At 41.2% G+C, this 11,190-nt stretch overlaps 1 protein-coding gene across 1 annotated transcript; it reads right to left on the bottom strand.

The window, feature by feature from the left end:
• Window positions 1–461: 461 nt before the first annotated feature.
• On the bottom strand, window positions 462–10,918 carry LOC133535119 (tumor necrosis factor receptor superfamily member 5-like). Its single transcript, XM_061874628.1, has 7 exons — window positions 10,754–10,918; window positions 10,546–10,680; window positions 10,289–10,420; window positions 10,111–10,207; window positions 9,970–10,040; window positions 909–1,010; window positions 462–820 (listed from the first exon to the last, which is right to left on the bottom strand). The coding sequence occupies exons 1-7, from the start codon at window positions 10,875–10,877 to the stop codon at window positions 663–665; spliced, it is 819 nt and encodes a 272-aa protein (XP_061730612.1). The 5' UTR covers window positions 10,878–10,918; the 3' UTR covers window positions 462–662.
• Between the last annotated feature and the right edge of the window lie 272 nt (window positions 10,919–11,190).

Raw genomic sequence — 11,190 nt, 5'->3', positions numbered from 1 at the left:
AGTACCCGGAGGGAACCCACGCATTCACGGGGAGAACATGCAAACTCCACACAGAAAGATCCCTAGCTCAGAAATTAAACCCAGGACTACTCAGGACCTTCGTATTGTGAGGCAGACGCATAAAGTAGCAAAAAAACATGGGATAAAATTGCTACAGTACGTTAACTGAAACTGAAACTAAACTGAACAGGCCCATTAGTATTGCACGCAAATTTATACTTTGTACACAATATTTAAGACTTGTTATTTGAATCTTCGAAAGTATGTGCAATAATCTGATAATGTGATGGCAAAGGCAAAAAGGCTTGTTGTCTTTGAGCGTAGTACACAGTTGACCATAGGATTGGTCAACTGCACAAGCAAGGCTTCCCGCAATGCATCATTGCTGCCAAGGCTGGAAGACATTTAGAATTTTTAAAAAGACCATTAGTGATATTGGAAGAAAAAAAAGACAAAGTGGCTTTGTTCCTCAACTTTTAATCAGGAAAAAAAAAACATGTTTGAGTTAAAATGCAGTTTACCAAACTTTATTGGTTCTCAATGTGTCTTTTGTGTTTGTTTCTTGCTCTGATTCACCTCAGGTTTGGTAAACACCAGAGAAAGATAGTCATGTAGAAAAACCCTAAAATGCGCACATAAACATGTAACAATACAACAAGACTTTAGACACTGGGCGTCCTAAATTCATTAATTTCTATAACTATTTTCTGGAGTGGACTCTTGTCAGAAACAGTCTGGAGATGCATTCCACTCTCCTCTTCTGACAGGGGATACTCACACAAGCTGGGCCGTTTTACCGGCGAGTCAACTGCAGCTTCCACTGAAGCACAGATAACACAAATGCAAACTCACTCGCATCTTTGTCAGTGCATATTTCAGTTCTATAATTTGTTGTGAAATAAGCTTACGTGCTTTATACTTCTTTTTGCAGACAATAGACAGAATTGCAAGAAGAAGTATGGACAGGAGAGCACATCCGATGCCCACGGTCACATAAAGGGCCTCTGTGCCTGGTGAGGAATGAATCACAGGTCAACTGAAACATACATACATTATTGAAACATACACACATTACTGAAATATACAAACATTATGTCATGATCCGTGGTGCGGATCATGTTCAGTTTAGTTATGTTCTGTTAGTTTTGGACTTCTTTAGTTCCTGGTTGCACTTCCTTGTTTGTTTTGTCACTATGGTTACTTATGATTTTCACCTTAGACAATATTTAAGCCTACCTTTTTGATCACTCGTCCTGGCTTCCTTTTTTGCGGTAAGCAACAGTCACGTATTCCTGTTCTGGACTCTGTGCTAAGTTTTTGCCTTAACTTCCCATGCGTTCAGCACGCTTTGCTTTTGTTTGTTTCTATCTGTTTGGTACGGTGTATTATTTATTAAATCATATCCTACCTTTACGTTTTCGTCCGGAGTGTCCGTGTTGCATTGGAGGAACGATCCCGCATAAAGATGCGACCCCCAAGTGACAGAAGGAAGCCAGCAGACAGTTCCTTCGCAATGGACTCCGAAGAGGTGGAGAAAGGTACGTGGATGGTATTAAAGGCAATGGAGGCGGAGACTCTACGCCATTCTCCCTTGGAGTGCCAGGACCTGATGTCGGTCCTAACGGCAAGTTGATCCATATCAACTTCGTATGGCCCAAGGACATTACCGCGCCACCGCAGTACCGGATGCGTCAGCAAAGACCGAAGCCGTCCAAAAGGGCTTTACTTCGCTGTCAGGATGCGTCGTTCCGAAAGCTCCTCCCCCGAACTGAAGCAAGCTGCAGGCAGCCCAGTATTCTTCCCATGATGATGTCAGAGACCAAGAGTTTTTTTTAAATTCTGTTTCTTTCTGTCAGCCGCCCTCTAAAGATTGTAACTCCATGATAAGACATTATCAGAACATGATTTTGGAAATTAGAGCTAGTCAGTCTCAGCCACCTCTTAATTTTCAGGCTCCGCACCCCAAGACTCAATCCCCGCCCACAAAACAACATTTTTCTTTTTTTTCACCGACACAAACCCAGGTAGGGAAAAATGAAAGACAATTTGTTTGACAATTGAAAGGTGAGGATTCTTCCCCCCTCCTGATCTCCCTCCACCCACCACTAAAAAAAGCGTTACAGATCGCGGGGAGCACGTCTGGGATCCGCTCCTTTGGGGGGGGGGGGGGGGGGGGCTAGGGCAGGGAACGGTACGGGTGGGGTGGCTCACCGGCGTCACGCCAAGCCGCAACCCCCGGCCCGACCGCCACCACCAGTCTTTCACCACGCCAAGCCGCAACCTCCGGCCCGGCCACCACCACCAGTCTTTCGGCCCGCCATGTTGCAACCTCCACCCCAGCCACCACCACCAGTCTTTGGGCCCGCCAAACCACAACCTCCGGCCCGGCCGCCACCACCAGACTTTTGGCCTGCCAAGCAGCAACCCCCAGCTAGGCCACCAGCTCCAAGTCCAAAGCTAGCACTAAGTCCAAGTCCAAGGCTAGCTCCAAGTCCAAGGCTAGTACCAAGTCCAAGTCCAAGGCTAGCACCAAGTCCAAGTCTACGGCTAGCACCAAGTCCACGCCAAGCTCCAGTGCTTGCACCACGCAGAGCTCCAGTACCGGCACCACGCCAGGCTCCAGAACCTGCACCACGACAGGTACCATTACTTGCGCCACGCCAAGCTCCAGTGCCTGCACCATGCCGGGCTCCAGTACCTGCTCCACGACAAGTGGCGCCAGTAACAGCACCTCAACGCCAAGTGCCGTCAGTACTTGCACCAGTACCTGCTCCTCGGCTGGCACTACTACCTGCTCCTCGGGTGGCACCAGTACCTGCACCACGGCTGGCACCAGTACCTGCACCACGGCTGGCACCAGTACCTGCACCACGGCTGGCACCTGTTGCAGCACCAGGACAATTACCAGTACCAGCTCCACACCCAAGCCAAGTTTCGTCTGCTACTGCGTCCACGCCTGAGTCATCTGCTACTGCGTCCACGCCTGACTCGTCCGCTGCTGCGTCCACGCCTGACTCGTCCACTGCTTCCAAGCCTGCCACGACGACGGCGCCGACACGCCCACCTCCACGTCGACCACGGATGTGGCCGCTCCCTGGTCGTCCGCCTCGCCAAGTGCACCCACCTCCCCGTCGGCCACGGATGTCGCCGTTCCCGGGTCGCCTGCCTCACCTGCTGCAGCAGCGTTCCACTCGCCGCCGCCACTTGACTTGTCCTTGATAGGTTCGGGGACATTTGGCCTGGCACGCTTTTCTTTTGTTTGTTTGGTACGGTGTATTATTTATTAAATCATATCCTACCTTTACGTTTTCGTCCGGAGTGTCCGTATTGCATTGGAGGAACGATCCCGCATAAAGATGCGACCCCCACGGGACACATTATTTCATCATACATGTATTATTGAAACATATACACATCACTGAAATATGCATAATTATTGAAACAGTTTGACATTCATGATTGAAACATGCACACATTATTGAAACACACACATTACTGAAACACACACATCACTGAAACATACACACATTATCGAAACATACACACATTATTGAATCATACACATTATGGAAACATACACACATTATTGAAACATACACACATTATTGAAACATGCACACAATATTGAAACAGAAACACATTATTGAAACATACACATATCATTGAAACAGACACAGACTATAGCAACACACACATATCATTGAAACAGACACAGACTATAGCAACACACACACTATTAAAACATTATTGAAATATAAGACATTATTGGAACACACACACATTACTGAAATATACACACAATACTGAAATATACACACATTATTGAATTGTACACACATTATTGAAATATATACACATTGCTGAAACATACACACATTATTGAAACATACAAACATTACTGAAACATACACACATTACTAAAACATGCACGCATTATTGATACATACACACTTTACTGAAACATACACATATTACTGAAACATACACACATTAAAGTTAAAGTACCAATGATTGTCACACACACACTAGGTGTGGTGGAAGTAACCTCTGCATTTGACCCATCCCCTTGTTCACTCCGTGGGAGTTGAGGGGAGCAGTGAGCAGCAGCGGTGGCCACGCCCGGGAATCACTTTTGGTGATTTAACCCCCAATTCCAACCCTTGATGCTGAGTGCCAAGCAGGGAGGTACTGGGTTCCATTTTTATAGTCTTTGGTATGACTCGGCCGGGGTTTGAAGTCACGACCTACCGATCTCAGGGCGGACACTCTAACCACAAGGCCACATTATTGAAACAAACACATTACGGAAAAATATACACAATACTGATACATACACACATTATTGAAACATAGACACATTATTGAAACATTTACACATTATTGAAACAAACACACACTATTGAAACACACACATTATTGAAACATGAGACATTATTACAACATATACACATTACTGACACATACACACAGTATTGAATCATACACACATTATTGAAACATACACACATTACTGAAATATACACAATTATTGAAACAGTTAGACACGCATTATTGAAACATGCACACATTATTGAAACATATACACATTATTCAGACATACACACATTATTTAAACATATACACATTATTCAAACATACACACATTATTCAAACATACACACATTACAGAAACATACAAACCTTATTGAAACATACACACATTACTGAAACATACACACATTATTGAAACACATACATTATTCAAACATAAGACATTAGAATATACACACATTATTGAATCATACACACATTACTGAAATATACACACATTATTGAAACATACACACATTATTGAACCATACACACATTATTGAAACATACACAAATTACTGAAACATATACACACATTGCTGAAACATACACATATTTTTGGAACATACACACATTACTGAAACATACAAACGTTATCGACACATACACACATAATTTAAACATACACACATTATTGAATCATACACAAATTATTGAAACATACATACATTACTGAAACATACACACATCATTAAAACACGTATTATTGAAACATACACACATTATTGAAACATACACACATTAGTGAAACATAAAAACCTTATTGAAACATACACACATTTCTGAAACATACACACGTTATTGACACATACACACATTATTGAAACACACACATTATTGAAACATACACACATTACTGAAACATACACACATTATTGAAACATAAGACATTAGAATATACAGTACATACATTACTGAAATATACACACATTATTGAATCATACACACATTACTGAAATATACACAATTATTTAAACATACACACATTGCTGAAACATACACACATTGAAATACACACATTATTGAAACATACAAACATTACTGAAACATACACACATTACTGAACCATACACACATTATTGAAACACACTCATATTACTGAAACATATATACACACATTACTGAAACATACACACATTATTGAAACATACACACGTTATTGACACATACACACATAATTTAAACATACACACATAATTTAAACATACACACATTATTGAAACATACACACATTATTGAAACATACACACATTACTGAAACATACACATCATTAAAAACACACACATTATTGAAACAAGAAATTATTAGAACATACATACATTACTGAAATATACACACATTATTGAAACAGTTAAGACACATACATTACACATACACATACAACATGTTTACTTGACCCTCTTCCTGGGAAACTGATCAAGGAGCTCTTTGTATTATTAGGTCCATCAGTGCTAAATATTATAAACTTATCACTTTCCTCGGGCACTGTTCCCCTAGCATTCAAAAAAGTGGTTATTCATCCTCTTCTTAAAAGACCTAACCTCGATCCTGACCTCATGGTAAACTACCGACCGGTGTCTCACCTTCCCTTTATTTCAAAAATCCTCGAAAAAATTGTTGCGGAGCAGTTAAATGAACACTTAGCGTCTAACAATCTATGTGAAACCTTTCAATCCGGTTTCAGGGCAAATCACTCCACGGAGACAGCCCTCGCAAAAATTACTAATGATCTATTGCTAACGATGGATTCTGATGCGTCATCTATGTTGCTGCTCCTCGATCTTAGCGCTGCTTTCGATACTGTCGATCATAATATTTTATTAGAACGTATCAAAACACGAATTGGTATGTCAGACTTAGCCCTGTCTTGGTTTAACTCTTATCTTACTGATAGGATGCAGTGTGTCTCCCATAACAATGTGACCTCGGACTACGTTAAGGTAACGTGTGGAGTTCCCCAGGGTTCGGTCCTTGGCCCTGCACTCTTCAGCATCTACATGCTGCCGCTAGGTGACATCATACGCTAATACGGTGTTAGCTTTCACTGTTATGCTGATGACACCCAACTCTACATGCCCCTAAAGCTGACCAACATGCCGGATTGTAGTCAGCTGGAGGCGTGTCTTAATGAAATTAAACAATGGATGTCCGCTAACTTTTTGCAACTCAACGCCAAAAAAACGGAAATGCTGATTATCGGTCCTGCTAGACACCGAACTCTATTTAATAATACAACTGTAACATTTGACAACCAAACAATTAAACAAGGCGACACGGTAAAGAATCTGGGTATTATCTTCGACCCAACTCTCTCCTTTGAGGCACACATTAAAAGCGTTACTAAAACGGCCTTCTTTCATCTCCGCAATATCGCTAAAATTCGCTCCATTCTGTCCACTAAAGACGCTGAGATCATTATCCATGCGTTTGTTACGTCTCGCCTCGATTACTGTAACGTATTATTTTCGGGTCTCCCCATGTCTAGCATTAAAAGATTACAGTTGGTACAAAATGCGGCTGCTAGACTTTTGACAAGAACAAGAAAGTTTGATCACATTACGCCTGTACTGGCTCACCTGCACTGGCTTCCTGTGCACTTAAGATGTGACTTTAAGGTTTTACTACTTACGTATAAAATACTACACGGTCTAGCTCCATCCTATCTTGCCGATTGTATTGTACCATATGTCCCGGCAAGAAATCTGCATTCAAAGGACTCCGGCTTATTAGTGATCCCCAAAGCCCAAAAAAAGTCTGCGGGCTGTAGAGCTTTTTCATTTCGGGCTCCAGTACTCTGGAATGCCCTCCCGGTAACAGTTCGAGATGCTACCTCAGTAGAAGCATTTAAGTCTCACCTTAAAACTCATTTGTATGCTCTAGCCTTTAAATAGACTCCCTTTTTAGACCAGTTGATCTGCCGTTTCTTTTCTTTTTCTTCTATGTCCCACTCTCCTTTGTGGAGGGAGTCCGGTCCGATCCGGTGGCCATGTACTGCTCGCCTGTGTATCGGCTGGGGACATCTCTGCGCTGCTGATCAGCCTCCGCTTGGGATGGTTTCCTGCTGGCTCCGCTGTGAACGGGACTCTCGCTGCTGTGTTGGATCCGCTTTGGACTGGACTCTCGCGACTGTGTTGGATCCATTATAGATTGATCTTTCACAGTATCATGTTCTCATAGTCATCATTGTCACCGACGTCCCACTGGGTCATTATTGTCACCGATGTCCCACTGGGTGTGAGTTTTCCTTGCCCTTATGTGGGCCTACCGAGGATGTCGTAGTGGTTTGTGCAGCCCTTTGAGACACTAGTGATTTAGGGCTATATAAGTAAACATTGATTGATTTAAAACATGCACACATTATTGAAACACACACATTACTGAAACATACACACATTATTGAACCATACACACATTACTGAAACATACACACAATATTGAAATACACACACATTATTGAAATATACGCACATTATTGAAACATACAAACATTATTGAAATCATACACACATATTTGAAACATACTACATTATTGAAACATGCTAACATTACTGAAATATACACACATTACTGAAACATACACACTTAATTGAAACACACACATTATTGAAACATGCTAACATTACTGAAATATACACACATTACTGAAATATACACACATTACTGAAACATACACACTTAATTGAAACATACACACATTATTGGAACATACACACATTATTGGAACATGCACACATTATTGGAACATAAGGCATTTTTGAAACAGACACATTATTGAAACATACACACATTATTGAAACACAAGACATTATTAGACCATACACATATTACTGAAATATGTATACATTATTGAATCATACACACATTTTTGAAACATACACACATTACTGAAGTATACACACATTATTGAAAAAGTTAGACACGTATCATTGAAACAAGCACTTGTTATTGAAATATACACGCACATTATTGAATCATACGAATAAAGACGTAATCAAGAAGGACCTGAAATATTTCAACATTAACTTTGACAAGTGGGAGGCTATTGCAAGTGAAAGATCCAACTGGCGTGCAGCAATTGACAACGGCTGCAGAGTCTCTCAAGAGGCATGCAAGTCATTCTTGGAAGAGAGACGCTTAAAACGGGAAGCAGTTCGTCGCATGCGACAGGAACGGCCATAATAAAAAACAGATGATCAGTAAAAAGCCTGATTTTATAAGGTGTGTCTAATGTGCGTTAAAGGTTCAGGGTAACACTTTAGTATGGGGAACATATTCACCATTAATTAGTGGCGTATTAACATGCAAATTAGTAACATATTGGCTTTTAATTAGTCATTTTTAAGTACTTATTAATACCTTATTCTGCATGGGCTTATTATACAACCAGTAAGCCGGTAACACTTTAGTATGGGGAACATATTCACCATTACTAACCCTAACCCCAACCCGAATCCTAACCCTAACCCTTAACCTCTAACCCCAACCCTAACCCTGACCAAATAACTTTAAATTAAGTGTTTGTTACCTAAAATATGTTCCCCTAGTGTCCAAATAACTAAATCAAGTCTTTGTTACTTAGAATATATGTTCCATGTCACGGCGTGGATTCGAACCCCTTTTCCTCCTGCATCTGTTTGTCACAGTTCCTCCTCTGGCTGCGCGCTCGGACACGCCCCGTTCACGCTGAGCGCAGCATACCCACGCAGCGACAAGCCTGCAACCACTCGCCAATCTGCTCACCTGGAATTGATGAGGGCGGGCTAGATAAAGGTCCAGTGGACCCAAGGATCAACGGGGGAACTTAGTTACCTCTCTGTGTACCGTAAGCCTGATGTCCGCTTACCCTTGTTGTGTTTCCCTCCGTGATTTTGACGTCCGTGTTGCTCTCCCGCAGAGTCTTCCCCCTTCGAGATCGTCTTTTGTTCCCCCCCTGTGTTTTTGGACTGCCTTCCTCGATTCCTGACCCTCGCCTGAACACGGTTCTAGCCTCTTCTCTCCTGCCCTGGATGTTCATCTGCCTGCCTCTCGGACTGCCTTGTTCCTTCGCTCTCTACAACACTTTGTAACACACACTTCAGTTAATCTACACACATAGTAACACACTTATGCACTTGGGTTTGACACACTCCATTTCCTTGGGTTATCTCATTAGTTTAGTATTGTTTGTTATATAAATATATAATTATTGAACATTACTGCCACCTGGTGTTAGTCTGCCGTCATCTCCCCGTTAGTAAACAACATTCCCCATACTACAGTGTTAACAGGTCCTGAAATATTTTTAATAAACTTTTTTTTAATCATTTCCATAATAACACTGTTAGAATCAACTTCTATTTAGCTTGTTTTTGTACGTTTCATACGTACTTTTTGCCTCTAGATCTTTGTATTATGAATGTCTTATTTAATATATAAAAAATTGCTCAAATATAAATCAGAAGTTATTTACCGGTGACTTAGTACTAGAGTATTTTTTTTACTGAATACTTACTCTTACATAAGTGTTTATTTTACTTTTTCTTGAGTCATATTACTAAAGTTTATACTTTAGTACAATTTCAGATACTCTACCCAACTCTGCTTGTGCATTAGCATATAATGAGTTTTCACGTACGCACCGTGGTCAAGGCAGATAGAGTCGTGGGTATTATTTCCTGGAAATTGCTCCACAAGTCCCTTTTTGCTGCACCTGTCGAGCAACAATCAACCTTTTTTATTCTGTGATACATTTTGGCATAAGTTAAACAAAAAGTTCCTACTGTGTCCGGGCTCTGCAGATTTTCATTTCCACGTCAAAATATTCTTGATCAGGACATGCTTGCTTGCACTCGTACAGCATGGAGTCTGTAGCAGACCCTGAAATGTACGATAGTTACATTGGCTTTCGATGTTCCATTTGTGGAAACGTTTCATTTGCAGTAAGTGTGACAGTCTTACATTTCTGTTCAGCGTTCTCACCAACAGCACATTTATTTTCCTGGCATTCTGAACACACTTTGTTGGAACACAGGAAACCGGGGCTGCACGAACACTTTGCGTTTGCAATTGGCGAACATGTCTCTTCTTGTTCTGCTGACAGACAGTAATGCTAACCACCACTTCCTGCAGTTCTCAAACTGGTACATTTACATCCTCTTGTCAAACAGTGTTCTTTGTTGTGGTTCAATAGAATTAAATTGCCCATCAGTTCTTACCTTGGTGATCACCTTGGCACAGCACACATTTTGTACATCGGTCAAAGAAGTTAGGTTGTTGAGAGAAGAAGCCACTCGGACACGGACTACAGACAGTCTGGTTTGTGTCTGTGCAAAACTCCTTTAGATGTGTTCCTTTGAAGTAGCAATAAACCAAGTCTATCGTATGCAAGCGATACAGATCTGATCAAATGATTAGCCATGTTACCTGGGGGGCAAAGGTTGCAGCATCTCCCATTGATCCCAGTAGTCTCACAGCCTGCAACAAATTCTAAAGTCCAACTGCATATTAAAATCCAAAGAGCTGCTATTGAGGCATGAAGAGAAACCATTATGGACAGCAAGCTGCTTGTGCGTATGGATTTTATGTTGCCTGTGGGAGGAGTCTTGGTTGCTGATCTCTGTGTGCTGACAATAACAACAAACTAAATGTGAAAAGTGGATTTATGAACAATCTAGGATTTTCTAAAAATGTTAACATTTAATTTGATTAATTGCTTTTTGTCCATTGTTGACTCATAATTAATTGTGATTATAGCAAATAGAAGTTTTCTATCTTTCATACATGTTTGTTAAATGTTCAAATGTACACTCAACCTGCCTATGACTAGATCTGACCAATCTAAGTCTATGAGCATGAACTGA

Source organism: Nerophis ophidion, linkage group LG16 (assembly GCF_033978795.1).
Source record: "Nerophis ophidion isolate RoL-2023_Sa linkage group LG16, RoL_Noph_v1.0, whole genome shotgun sequence".
In the NCBI taxonomy this organism is placed as follows: Eukaryota; Metazoa; Chordata; class Actinopteri; order Syngnathiformes; family Syngnathidae; genus Nerophis; species Nerophis ophidion.
This window is presented reverse-complemented; position numbering and strand designations above follow the sequence as displayed.

Coding starts and splice junctions, on each gene's coding strand:
- LOC133535119 (XM_061874628.1), bottom strand. CDS start 10,877: ATGGTTTCTCTTCATGCCTCAATAGCAGCTCTTTGGATTTTAATATGC. Junction 10,208..10,288: donor TGAGAACGCTGAACAGAAAT/GTAAGACTGTCA, acceptor CGTACATTTCAG/GGTCTGCTACAGACTCCATG. Junction 821..908: donor CAAAAAGAAGTATAAAGCAC/GTAAGCTTATTT, acceptor TCTGTGCTTCAG/TGGAAGCTGCAGTTGACTCG.